The sequence below is a fragment of the Girardinichthys multiradiatus genome, chromosome 3 (genome assembly GCF_021462225.1).
Source record: "Girardinichthys multiradiatus isolate DD_20200921_A chromosome 3, DD_fGirMul_XY1, whole genome shotgun sequence".
Classification (NCBI taxonomy): Eukaryota; Metazoa; Chordata; class Actinopteri; order Cyprinodontiformes; family Goodeidae; genus Girardinichthys; species Girardinichthys multiradiatus.
Window position 1 is genome coordinate 5,871,800 of NC_061796.1, and position 14,211 is coordinate 5,886,010.

General features: G+C 38.7%; 1 protein-coding gene across 2 annotated transcripts; it reads right to left on the reverse strand.

The window, feature by feature from the left end:
* Positions 1-1,499: 1,499 nt before the first annotated feature.
* si:dkey-238d18.4 (TBC1 domain family member 15) lies at positions 1,500-12,530 on the reverse strand. Of its 2 annotated transcripts, none has more exons than XM_047359543.1 (10): positions 12,107-12,530; positions 8,799-8,975; positions 8,527-8,645; positions 7,311-7,414; positions 5,097-5,164; positions 4,875-5,021; positions 2,342-2,432; positions 2,115-2,263; positions 1,881-2,022; positions 1,500-1,813 (listed from the first exon to the last, which is right to left on the reverse strand). In XM_047359543.1, the coding sequence occupies exons 1-10, from the start codon at positions 12,318-12,320 to the stop codon at positions 1,645-1,647; spliced, it is 1,380 nt and encodes a 459-aa protein (XP_047215499.1). In that variant the 5' UTR covers positions 12,321-12,530; the 3' UTR covers positions 1,500-1,644. The 2 variants fall into 2 exon arrangements, with proteins under 2 accessions (XP_047215499.1, XP_047215489.1); XM_047359533.1 differs by having other exon boundaries at positions 8,790-8,975.
* Between the last annotated feature and the right edge of the window lie 1,681 nt (positions 12,531-14,211).

Consider the following 14,211-nt stretch of genomic DNA (forward strand, 5'->3'; position numbering starts at 1 on the left):
AATTGCCAGGCATGGTTTGGTGGAAAAGCTGAAATCACTTAACTGTTGCCATATTCAGTGACATGATGGGAAACATTTTCATTAAACGCAGCCCATTTTCTAAAGACAGACAGCTAATGTCATTCACATGCTTCTTTGCACATGCAGGGAGAAAACTGAAAGGGGCATGGTATTGCTAATTAAGTTTTTTCAAATATTTTTATAAGGATCAGTCATTCTAAGCAAAAATAGACAAAGCATTCATGCCCCTGCAACCTTTCACATTTTGTGACTTTTATGGGTTTATGGAAAGTTTTATGAGGGACCTTAATTGATAGACAAACTCAAAGTAGTCCATAACTTTCAAATGGAAGGAAAATTACATTTTGGAGTTTTTGAAAACAAAAATCTAAAAGGTGGTGTGCATTTGTATTCAGCCTCCTTAGCAAAACAGCTCAAACTTGGTCCGACTGGATTAGAGCATCAGTGATCAGCAATTTTTAAGTACTGCCACATATTTTCAATTGGATTAAGGTTTTCACTTTTACTGAGCTATTTTAACACATTAACATAGTTTAATGTCAAACATTACTTTGTAGCTATGGCTCTGTAGGTTTAGTATTGTTGCCCTGTGGGAAAATGAAACTCAACAACAGTCTTTGCAGCCTCTAACATGTTTTCTCCCAGAATTGCCCTGTATTTAGCTCTAACCCACTTTCCTTTAATTGTGACCAGCTTCCATCTCCCTGCTGAAGCAAAACTTCCCCAAACCATAATGCTTCCACCAGCATGTTTACAGTGGGAGTTGTGTTGGGGCTACAGGCAGTTAGTTTTCTGCCACAGATAGTGTTTTGAGCAGAGCATCTGGTTTGACAGGTTTGCTATGCCCCCTACATGGCTTGTGGCAAACTGCAAACAGGACTTCTAATGACTTTCTTTTTACGATGGCTTTCATCTCGGGACTTAATAATTGCCAAAGAGTTGCATCCTCTCACCCAAGTAGTGAATCATGTGATGCCTTAACAGAAACATAACAGCTGTATTTAGACTGAAATTAAGATACACAAAGGTTTTTTTCTTACACAAATCTGTTTATTTATTTTTTTTCAAATTGGTGGCTTTTGAGGGCAATGAACTGAATAATAAATATAAATGCTTGTGACAATGTTTGTTTGGTAGAATTTTCTTTTTAACATTTACATTTTCTTATTTGTGGTTGGTACAAGACAAAATGTGAAAAGGTTCTAGGGGTATGAATCCCTTTGCAAGACTCCCTCTGTAAGGCAAAGTGGGTATGCATTTCACTTCCCTGTTACTACATGATCTATTCTTGCTGCATTAGCCTCTCTGACACATTTGCCATCTGGCCATAAATATAGCCACAGCAGCTGTTGGGACAGACCACATTTAGGTGGGACTGTTGCATAACCTCAAGAGGGACATCAGTTAAAACCCAAATGCTATAAAGGAGTAATAAAACTATTAAGCTTTTGACATTTGTAAACACAACAACTCACAACAGTTGTAAGATAACCTTTAATAAATAAAGTACATTAAGCAGCTGTAAACAAAGGTTTCCTTTAGAACAGAAGTAAATAAAACGTGTGCCCATAAGAAAATATCAGTTGGAAGAAAATTATAATTTGATAGCAAATGAGAAAGTTATCACTTCAGGACAAACAAACTACGGAGTTGATAAAAGAAGTCTTCATGTTTGCTACTGTTTGCTGGGCAGAACCCATTCATATAATCCCACACACAGCGCTTGCAGTAGTTGTAGAAATGGCTCTCTGCTTTCTTCAGGGTGCTGTTCAGGTCCAGTTTTCCCTGAAGACTACAAACGGAAAATATTTACTGCATTACAAAGACAAACAAACACAAAAACGTCCTTGGGATCAAACCTGCTGGTAAACTGGATTAGCTGCACGTCATCTCGGCACCGGAGCAGAGAGTCCCTGTTATCCAGTAGGATGGCTGCGCAGATGAAGAGCTCAAAGGTGAAGTCTGTGTTGAAGGTTTGTTGCGGTGACTCCAAACTGTCCTCTGGAAACATTGCATGGTGAAGACACAGCAATGTGGGACGTTTTACAGGACAACATATAGTAAAACTGTTCTGCTTTTTCCCTGAATATTACCTGTGCTGTGTTTTTGGCCCAGTCTCTCCTGATATCGAGCACGGTCAACCTGCTGTGAGATTAGCTCCAGATGGTCACAGCTAAGGATTTCAAACAAACGCTGTGCATCACTGTGTTCAAACTCCCTTTGAAAACCCAACAGCAGCCACCTAAATGCAAAAAACATAAGCAAACATTAAAAAACAACAAAATCATAAAAAATATGAAAAATGCTACAAAAGCTCTACCTGTGGCAGAATGTAAAGCTCTCCATGTTGTCTTTGACTAGATGACCATAAAGTAGAGGGTCCAGTTCCTTCAACAAGGCTGCCTCCAGCTCTAAAATACATTAAATTAAACATTTCCCACTCAGTCAAACTGTTTCAAAAGAAAAGCCTGGATTTGAACCTTCATCTTAACATTTTACCACTCTGGCACTGAAAACAATATATGTTCTGTTTCTCCAAACCCTGATATACAATTTTCTGAGCTTGAAATCAGTCCTTTACTTTGTTTAACCACTAGAGGTCTCAATTGTTTTTTACTTGAAATTGAAAAAAAAAAAAAAAAAAAAAAAAAACGGATCACAAGACTTTGGGCACATGCAATGTCTTATAAATGCATTTTTATATTCTGTGTATATCCATTTGAGTAAAGATTATTAGCATTGCTAAATCTAATTACTCAAAACGTTTCTTTTGCAAAACATTGCTAAAAAAAGAACAACCCACCCCCCAAAAAAATGAACTCTTGTAGTTCTACACTTTTCTAAACACATTAGTGTTTAGAAAAGTGTAGAACTACAAGAGTTCATTTTTTCAGATATGTATAACTACAGAAGCTCATTGCATTCCCCAAGAAATAAATATCATAATTACGAGATCTTATCTCGTAAAAGCTGCAATGTGAAAGAGATCTTTTCTCATAATTACGAGATCTCATAATTGTAGATTGTTCTACACTAATAGCAGAATCTTCTAAACACAATTTGGGATTTGTGAAAGCTTTATTTGATCTGTGAAAGTTCCATAAAGGGCCACATTAGAACTGGTCCTGCTCCAAGGCAGAGTAATCTGGCCTTTGATGTAGTGACCACATTCAGTCTGTGTGACCAGCTGACCGCATAAACAACTGCAGAGACATTGAGAAAAGTTTTACCAACAAATTATTCATTTTAATGCCAATAATAATAAAAACCGTAAAAGGATGTCCTGTTGCTCACAGAGCAGGAGAAGAGACATCTGTGCCTCATATTGTGTGTAGTTCTTCAAATCATTAGCATGGTCTTCCACTGAACATTTCCTCTGGTCCCACGACTCAGTCTTTTTTTAAAGCTTATGTCCGGAAATATTATTTTTAATAATAAGTATAACGGTAAATTATTATTATTAAATTAACTAAATCAAAAGAAAAAACAAGAGCAATCTGAAAATGATCTAGGGGCAGTAATACACAGTAAAGTCATGAAGACAGTGACTCAGTGGAAGAGCAGGTGAACCATAGCAGGAAGGTTTTAGTCCTTAATGAAGGAGCTCTGAGTTCAATTCCTGAGCCATTTACTGCATGTCTTCCTGTTCTCTTTCTGTCTTTCTTACTGCTAAGCTACTAATGAATAAAGGCCACTAATCCCACAAAAAAGAAAGATGCCAAGTGGAATTTACCCAGCTTCATATAAAAGATTTAACAAATCTTTCTTCTGCTTCACGGGAGGTTTCTGTCCTCCCTGAGCTCCTGCTTTACCGTTTGACAGGTGTACCACCCCAGTCAATCTCCCTACCTGCCACTGTCCCTGGGGCGGGTCACACCCTGGATGTGCAGGGGTGCTTAACGCCAGAACTGTATTTTTGAAACAGGTCCAGTTGTATTGTGGTCCAAGTGGCAAAAAAGCACTAATATGGCCCTTTATGAAACTTTCACAAATCAAATAAATCTTATATAAATCCCAAATTGTGTTTATAAGATTCTGCCATTACTGGATAACAATCCAGTGCAGGTTTGAAGTGTCTACGTACTGTAGTTTTTAAATTGGAGCAGATTAAAGATGCTAAAGGTAATGAAAAATTAGGTGGAATTGCTCTTTAACTGTTTCTGGAGTCAAAAATCTAAAATGTTGTAATTCCGAGAAATTTGTTTCTCGTCAGACAAAGTAAGAGGAGCAAGACCACGGAGGACCCTACAGATCACACAAACCTTTCTATAGTTTATAATTTTCCCAAGAAATTTAAGATATTTTTCTTACAAATATCACAATGATGGTACATAAACATTTTGTTGTAAAAGTGCTTGTTTGCATATTAATTCCAAATGTTTTGCAGTTCTGGGGTTTGTGTGGGACTAACTTATCAAACAATAACTAATCACTGTGAAAAGGTATGACTTTTGTCACTCCATTTGAAGGTGAATCCCTGATAAATCCAAACATTTCCATAAAAGAAATTCACATGGAAAAAAACTTTTAATTAACACACTTTTACACACCTAAATAATTATGTTAGGTTGTACTATATTTAATGGGACAATGTGCAATTTTAGTCTTGAATTATGTCTTGCTAGCCTGACGACATCAAAAGACAGCATCAAAAGCAGGAAAGTCTTAATTACCAAGATCTAAAACAAGAAAAAGGTTATTAGATGCAAAGTCCGTTAGTAAATCTTTGAGTAATGTGATAAAAACTAAAAACCGCAAAATGTCTGCATAAAATACTGAAGCAAACAAGCTAACGGTGCTGGTACTGTGACGTTAGCTGCATACAAGTTGCTTTTCTTTTTGGTGAGTCCCACCTATTTTTCTGTGCAGGCCGTCGGCCATGAAATCCCTGGAGAATTTTTCCATGTAGCAGGAAAAACTCCAGAAGGCGTCCACCTCAGAGTCGAGGACCTCCAGGAACCGGCTGCACAGGTCATTCATTCCCTGGGCATAGCTAACCTCTGCAGTAACAATGAGGAGCAAGACAGTTATCAGACACCAATAAAGTTTAGATTGGACTTATTCGGTCTGATTACCTGGATGAAACGCAGCATACGTGATGAGGATATCTCTCAGCACCAACAGATTGCCTAAACCTTCCTCTCTGCAGACAAAAACAAGTAATTTATGGAAAATTTGTAAAATGTTTCTGGTGCGCCTGCATATCAGAGACATATATACTCATCAGGAAATTACTAAAGAAATGATGTCAATCATTTTCAAGTGTTTTTACACTAATGTAAACGGGGCGACGGTGGTGGCAGTGGTAGGGGTTTGTGCTGTAACCAGTGGGCTGGCTGTTCGAACCCCTGCTCTGTCCGTCTCAGTCGTTGGGCAAGACACTTCACCTGCCTTGCCTGCTGATGGTGGTCAGAGGGCTCAGTGGCGCCTGTGCATGGCAGCCTAGTTGTGGCTACAATGTAGCTCACCACTGTCAGTGAATGTGTGAATGTGTGTCAGTGGGTGAATGATGGATTGTAGTGCAAAGCATTTTGGTTTCTCTGGGGACTTGATAAAGGGCTACACAAATGCAGGCCATTTACCATAATGTATTACATTACTGTTAAAATTATGTATTTTCATTTTATTTATGAAAGCATTTTTTTTATAACATATCAGTCAACACAGTTGATTGAAATTCCTTAGTAATAATAAGTTTATGCAAAATGTCTGATTGAAACTTAAGTGAAGACACATTTTTGGAGAATAATGCATGAAACTTCCCAGTCCTTTAAAAATGCCCATAAATCGTATAAAGTATTTTTATTTGTGATATAGGAAATGTTTATAGGTACAGACAAATCTGGTTGCTGATAGAAACTATGAAACCTGAGAAATCAGGGATGATAGGTGTTAAGTAACCAACAATTAAAGGCAAGCGAGACAGAAGTAGTATGAGGAGGAAGCAAACATGTTGGTAGCAGCATCTAGCAGTTGGAATCCTATTCTGAAAGAAAGACAGGAAGAAAGGTCAGGAGTAAAGAAAGGATAGATAACAAAATATGGCATGATCACAAAGGAAGACTGTGCAGCTGCTAAGGAAGATCTCATGAAATAGAAAGATTTATTTCTGTGAGGTCTGGATACTCATGTAGGCTGATAAGCAGAAAACGGACAAAATGTATTTAGCAAATGACAATAGTTCTGAGGCATTACCCATTCTTGCAGAGTAGAGATGTAATTTGTATTCTTTGTACACACTATTTGTTGGGGGTCACCCGAAAACATTGTCAAATTCAGATCAGGGGTGCATTTACATCTCATCTGTGAATGAATAAGGAAGGCGCTTTATAACTTCCAAAGGCCACAGGAGCAGAAGACTAAATAACTGTCATCATAGCAACCTTGCTTAAATTGTCCTGGATTTTCCTAATCCTATAGGACAAACATATATTTATTTCTAAGCTTTTGGCATTTTTAATCCATCCATCCATTTACTATACCTGCATCATACGTACAAGGTTGCGGGGGAGGTGTTGCCTATCTCGAGCAGTTTACGGGCAAGAGGTGGGGTCCACCCTGGACAGGTCGTCAGTCCATCACAGGGCAATGTAGAGACACTCAGGACAAGCAACCATGCACACACTCATTCACACCTAAAGGCAATTTAGAGAGACCAATTAACCTTACAGTCATGTTTTTACACTGTGGGAGGAAGCCGGAGTACCCGGAGAGAACCCACGCAGGCACAGGGAGAACATGCAAACTCCATGCAGAAAGACCCCGGGCCAGGAATCAAACCCAGGACCTTTTTGAGGCAAGGCAACAGTGTCTTGTGGAACAAATCTAGGTTTTTCCACATAAATAAATAAATAAATAAATAAATAAAATGTTTAGATATACAGGAATCCAGTTTTTTTTTTCATTGTGCCTTAAAGAGGCATCACAACCAGTACCTGTGGCTGAACTTAAGAAAAGAGGGTACACTAGTTAAGCAACTTGCTTCAGCAGTTACTAAATGTAACTTGTGCCTAAATTAGCACTTTGATAGTAAACCGAGGATATAGGACACATTTCAAATGAGACACACCTTGTTTAGGAGAGGTGGAGTTGAGTCAAGTGGCTGACTGCCACTAAAATCTACCACTAAACCAGGAGGAAAGGAAAACAACAGAAATTTCTGGCTAAAATGATAGCGGTGATTCTTTAACCTTTATCGATATTTGTACCTTGTGCTCAGACTCAGCAGTCAGATTTCATATACACAGACTTTGTAAAGGCAAGAACAATAATTACTAAGGAAAACTCACTGGTAGTAGCTCAGGTCTCTGTTTGTGCGGGGCACATCCTTGTCAATGATTCGAATGGCTTCCCGCAGCTCCTCCAGGTCAAACGAGACACGCTCAAACAGTATCTGTTAAGGGAAAAAAATGCTACAATAACAAACAGGTTGGCAGATGACTGTCTTACAGTGCCTTGTATTCACATACATTGATGGTTTTCATGATTTGTCAATTTACAACCACTAATTTTGGATTCCTTGTAGTGGGACAACACAAAGCAGTAGATAATTGTGAAGTGTTGTGAAAATTATACTAATTTTAAAAAAGTTAAGAAATATACGTCTGAATTTAGTATATAGAATCCCATTTTGCTGCATTTAAAGCTTCAAATCTTCTTGTGTATGTCTCAACCATCTTTGCACATCAGTCGACTGTAAATTATGCCCAATCAAATTGGATGGATGGCACTTGTATTAAGCTTCATCCATTTTCCCATCAACTATGAAGACTTTCACTGTCCCCGCAGGAGAAAAGCATTTCCACAGCATGATGCTGCCTCCACCATGTTTTTACCTGTGAGGATGGTACGTTCAGGAACTTTCACAAACTTGTATCTAATGTTTTCATCGTCTTGAATGAGACTTTCACCACTTTTATCATTCCTGTTATAATAATGTGATCCATTGATTTGCAGCTACTATCCCCTTTAAGGGAATAACTGACTGTAAACCACACCAACAAAATCCCTCTCTTAGATAAACTGGGTCACATGACCCACTGACTGTAGGGGTCTAGAGTTAATTTCTTTCCTTTGATTTCTTAGCTGTCAAAAAATGTAAATATTACCTATTGAGCTTCCAGTACTTTCAACCTTTGAGGGTCATCGTTTGACTTCAGTTTGTTGTTTCTGCGTAGAAAAATGTTCGGTTCTATACAGTCTTTCATATAAAAAGGCAGAGGAGTGCCAGCTGTTGCCATGAGACAAAGTGACCCTCTGAGCTATAGCTACCTCACCTTCAGGCTACAGGAGAAGTCAACTGACACCAGAGTAAATACCAGTTTGTTTACATGATCAGATCCTGTTCGGTTACCTCCCTAAACATATAAACTTCACTACTCCCAGGTTAAAAGAGCTTAAACTGTGGAGGTTAATCTAAACCAACAAATTTAACAACTGTAGAAGGAATTTCTGTTGAAACAAGAATAGATGAAATTCATACATATAAATCAGAATTATCTTAACTTGAGATTGAAGCTCCAAGAAGGCAAGTCTGTCCTTCACCTCCTCAGACTGATCCTGGGCCTGCTGATGGGTTTGTTCCTTCCTCTGATCAAAGTACCGCACAGCTGCGAATAACTCAGCTGGGTCAAATCAGTACCGGGTTTAACCGATGGAAAGACAATTGGGGCGGAGGAGAAACAGATTGAGTCAAAAAGGGTCAGAATGGAAAGAAAAATGTCCTCCATTCCAGTAACATCAGAGCTTGTGCAGGATTGGACCTTTACCATCAGTACCGTTGAGATGTATCCGCACTGCTGAGGGGAGAAACTGCTGCCACTTCCTTTTCATGACCCGGTACCGCATCAACAATTGCTCCTGTAGCAAAGACCGCTCCAGTGCGGTGGAGCTGCATGGGTACATGCCGAACAGGAAACGCCACGCCAGGCCTCGCTCCGATGGAGACACACCACCTAGACCCAAATAGAGGACGGTTTAATTCATCTAATTAACTGGGCAGAATTGTTCTCAAGCTAAGGGTTATCAAACTACAGTAAACAATCCCTCAAGGATGGGGTGTCCAAAGTATGGCTGGTGAGCCATTTGTAGCCCTTGAATCCAATTAGAGAAGGGAATAGATTTAGCACGCCAGTACAGGAGGTTTATACAGATGGACAATTTTATAATCTTTTTAGGGCTGGTTTTTGACTAGAAAATTTGAATTTTTGTAAAATAGAAATTTTTATGTACAACACAAAGTATTCTTAGTTAATTAACCACTCTTTTTGGATGGATGGATGGATGGATGGATAGATGGATGGATGGATTGATGGATGGATGGATGGATGGCAGTTATATTAAGCTTCATCCATTTTCCCATCAGCTCTGAGCAGTTAGTTCCTTGTCCCTGCTAAATAATGATATTCCCACATCATGATGCTGCCTCCACCATGTTTTCAACTCTGAGGATCAGTTTTAGTTTTCAGCTGAACATAGCATTTATCACATTCACAGCTTTCCTTTTAATGAGATGAAGGATCCCTTTTCTACAAAAATCTATCAGCGTAGTTTGTTTCTGTGAAATCTTGCATATTTAGTTTATTGTTAAACTGGTAAAAATGAAAAACAAAAATGCTAAAATTATATTTAAATTTTTAATAGAAAAAGTGTTAACTTGAAGATTTTGCCCTGTGTGGTGAAGTATTTGGACACCACCACCACCTTAAGGTATAGTTTAGTCATTTTTAGTCATGTTCTGTGACTTTATCAGTAGTTCCTCAACTGCAGTAGACAGATGTCCCCAAGTTTTTAGGCTTTTTACTGTTTTCTTAGCCAGTTTCCACAAGTAAAACTGACTGAGAAAAGGAGGATAAGCTGTAACATTCCTGCTAACAGACATGTGACGTTGCACCCCGCAGCCTCTCTGTTAACTTCTCATGTCTGCCGCTTGCCTCCTCATAAATAGTCCAACTGGAAGGTCCAACATACACCCTTGCTTTTTCAAACAACAAAGCTGCATCCGGAGGTAACTTTATGCCTCAAACAAGCAGTAACTGTTGAGATTTTTGTTCTTATTACTGTCAAGATTTACCAGTATTATATCTGTTGTTTTATTACAGTGATCACGCTGGGGTATTTTGCCCCTGGGGAATCTGATGTACGTACAAAGAAATCTTAGAGTTCATAGGAGAATAGTTTGATTGTGACTCAAGTAAACTCCCTAAAGCAAAGCATCACTTGACTTCCTTTTGATTTGGATCAAAGGGTAACATTGCATCTCAAGCCAGCTAATATTTTTTAAATATATAGACGGCAGTCATGAAGTACAACTCTAGAAAGAATTTGAAGAAAATTAGATCACTGCAAATTCGGTTCTAAGCAACTCTACATATGTGACATCGATTTTATTCCAGTGTCTATTGAATTTCAAAGCAAGCATGCATCCTTCTTCCTAATAAGGTCCTGAGTAGGTGGTTATTTGGCCCTGACAACAATGTGAAAGATTGGCATAAAAGGATGAATGAAAGACCTGATTAAAAAAGAAGGTTCTTGCCTGCTACTAATCCTTTTTCACCAGTAGGGGCGTTAGGAGCTGATGGATCAGGGTGGTCAGGTGTTTCACGTGTTGTCATCAGCTGGAGGACTATAAGAGGGAGGCGAGCCAGTACTTCGATGTCTGAGTGTTTTGCCTCTTCGTGGTTACCCAAGCCTCGTTCGTTAAGAGATCTCAGGAGAACTTTCTAACAGTTTAAGGACTCTGGATTCTCGCTTTTTTCCCCCGCTGGCAGCCGGATCAGACGTTTGCTTCACAGCTTCTGGCGAACCCTGTCCACCCTCCTCCGTACCTCTCAGGACTACCTTGCTCCAACGGTGCAGTGTAGCTCGCTGCCCCTCCAGGATCACAACCTCTCTCCCTGGCGGACCTAACTCAACCTGACTCGCTCAGCAGCCTCTGTTTCCAGTACCTGGTTCTGCAAATAAAGCTTCTGAAACGCTTCTCTGTTTAATCGTGTTTTTCTGCATGTGGTTCAAGTCGGCCATCAACAATATGACAAAGAATTGATTTTTGAATTCTTCTTAACCTAAAATATTGTTTAAAAATAAATATGAACTTGTTTCCCTTGCTTTAGTGGAAATCAAATATTTTCAGCTTTTCTTTTATTGTGACAATTTTCTGGAGATAAATGCTAGAAATTACAATATTTTACTTTGCAAATTTTTGAGGAATGTTGTTTATGGATTTAAGGATAAACCAAAAATGTTCATATTTCTCAAACAAATACCTATAAATAATAAAATCAGAGTAAATGATATGAAATTATTGTTATTTTCATTCTTTTTTATCCAGATCTGTATATCTTTTTAAATCTCAAGAGCAGTAAATTAAATGTCTAATATGCTTGCTGTTTTGAAAGTACTACTTTGTAAATATATTTGGTATTTTACTGCTATAAAGCCTTCAATTTTCTTTTTATTTAGGCAATTATCAACTATAAAATACATCATCCTCTTGTCTGATGTATAAACCATTAAAATCAATAAAAATTTGAGTTTCCAAGATGTCTTAAATTTGCTTAATTTAGCAACAAATGCAAATCTGAAAGGTTTGACACGTTTATTTGTCTTAAAAGGTAGGATAAGACCAACACATAACAGATTAAAGCATTCAGCATCCATTTGACCGGTCCCACAATACCAAATCTCAGACAAATTTTAAGTCAAATAAAAAGTACGTTAATTTAATCTAAAATGTAAAAACATAAACACTGTATTAATTGTTAACATGCATGTTGAGTACAAGAAATGCCCATTAGTACTGTAGTTTAATATTTAACGCACATGTATAACCCTATGGTTTTTATGTGTGTGAGAAATGAGTGTTGGTGCAGCTGTTGAATGACCTGTGCTGTGCCAAATACTTTCTTTTATTTGAAATCCACATTCTCACTATATACCCTATAGTGTAAAATAATATTAAAAACTATTTAAAATTTATATTCATCCTTAAGTCATTGGTAAATATTTAATTGAACAATTTTGCAATATTGACATAAACTTGCAAAATTTTTCCAGCTTTTAACCCTACTATTAATATCGTATTTACCGTTCTTGAAGATGTGCATCCTCAGTCTTGACTCGTCGACCCTCCCCTCTGCGTCCATGACCCCGGGTAGGGTAAGGCGTGAGGCGGACAGAGCGGGAGTGCTCACCGCTGCTACTCTCCTCCGAGGGCGGACCTCCGCCTGCTGCCCGCTTACGTTGCAGGGATCTTTCCCCCCCGTTTGCGGCGGCATCCCATTAGGATGCAGATCGTCCATGAGTGTATTTCGATTTTGCGATCACACCCAAACGTTTGCCGTCATCACGGCAATTTTATTTCCAAAACCTATCTACTTATCTGTGAGAGTCAGAGCTAAAGTCAGCCCAGCTTGAGCTTATCCGCCAGGGTCAAGATCCGGATCACAAAAGCAACCGAATTTGCCCCAGGAAGCATTTTCAGCTCTGTTTTCCTCACATTCATGCAACTAGAAGTCATATGACTGTACCTTTAAAGTTTAGCCCACATTCCAGGTGTAGTCCCTCCTTATGATCCAAAGTTCAATGGAGAGTAGAAACCATGTAGCACTATCCCCATCTAGTGGCCTTATAGAGATATTACAGACTTGTCGGTCATTTTTAGTAGACTTTAATGAGGCAGACACAAGACATTGATTCTACGACTGTTCCTTTAGTATCAAAACAAATAAACAAAACTAGGAGTTGTTGATTACTCTAGGCCTATTTGTAACATTTTACCTATAAGTCATGTTTTCATAAGATAAGATTAACCAGCTGCACAGAGCGGCATTGTTGTGAAGAGTGATTATACAAAACGTGTTAATATATCGACAGTCCTGGGTGTGATTTTTTAGCAGGGGGAGGATAAGACCAATTGATGCATTGAGTGTGTTGTATGAAAGCTTTGGAGACTCTGCATAAGAATTAGGTATCAACTGTCTTCACAATAGGCTGCCAGCACCAATGTGTCGAAAGGCAAACCTTTAAAACTGGTTTGTTTATGTTATCTGGTTTTTGAAGACGCACCTCCTTTACTTGACATTGGGAGTCTTTTAGTGTTTAAAGGACTTATAGATCATTAGTAGATGAATCATTTACATAAAAATAACTCATTCCACGGATTGAGGTAAACATGAGGACTGAAATGAAAAAAGGGGTTCGAAAAGAAAAAAGAATCCTGTTCTGAAACAAAACTTTTATTGACCTCTGAAGACTGAGGAACCGTTGCTCAGGACCAACATCTGGCTGTTTGTAGAAGGAAGAAGTTAGGGTTTACCACACAAGTCAGGGATAACGATGTGGAGACGTTTAACACACAGAAGAAGTCCCATTTGCAGTTTACCAAAAGACATGTAGGGCACTGCAAACATGTAGCAGAAGGTTCTCTGGTCAGATTAGAAATGCTAAACTTCCACAATATGCAAAATATTATATGCATTGGAAAGCTAACTTTGCACATCACTCTAAATGCATCCTCCCCACGATAAAACACTGTGGTGGCTGCATCATGCTGTGTGGTTGCTTTTCTTCTGCAGGGACAAAGAAGCTGGTCAGATATATTGGAAAGACAGATGAAGCTCAAAACAATGCAGCACTGTAAGACAACTGGTTATACCCTGCAGAAGACTTGAGACCAGCTCAAGGTATACCTTCCAGTAGGACCAGCATCCTAAAAATACAGCCAGAGCTACAATGGAATGGTTTAAATCAAAGCATATTCTTGTGTTGATGATGACTTTCATAGGTGCTCTCTACTGTGTCTGACTACGCTAGAGCTGTTTTGCAAAGAAAAATGGATACAATTCTTCTATCGGTGGAAAGCTGATAGAGACATAACCCAAAAGACTTGCAGCTCAGGGCGCCACGAATGCAAGAACCTTTTGTCACCAGTTAATATGAACTTAAACTTCATCAACTGAAATACTGTTTGCCCTGTTCAGGAGAAGCTGGAGTCCATGCCAGCATCAGCTGGAAGGATACACCATCAAAAGAATGCCAGTTTGTTACAAAGCAAAGAAAAGTACACATGTGGTAAAGAACCATGCACAAACACAATCAATGCAAAGTTAATTTCAGAATCCCCAATTTTTGGACTGTGGGGGGAGGTGAGGCCAGAAAACAGAGAAAAGATTATGTGTATATATTACAGTA

Excerpts from the sequence above, each read along its gene's own strand:
- si:dkey-238d18.4 (XM_047359533.1), bottom strand. The coding sequence starts at position 12,320 with ATGGACGATCTGCATCCTAATGGGATGCCGCCGCAAACGGGGGGGAAA. Across the intron at positions 2,264-2,341 it reads AGCTTTACATTCTGCCACAG|GTGGCTGCTGTTGGGTTTTC; the intron begins GTAGAGCTTTTG and ends TTTTGCATTTAG. Across the intron at positions 2,023-2,114 it reads GGGCCAAAAACACAGCACAG|AGGACAGTTTGGAGTCACCG; the intron begins GTAATATTCAGG and ends CAATGTTTCCAG.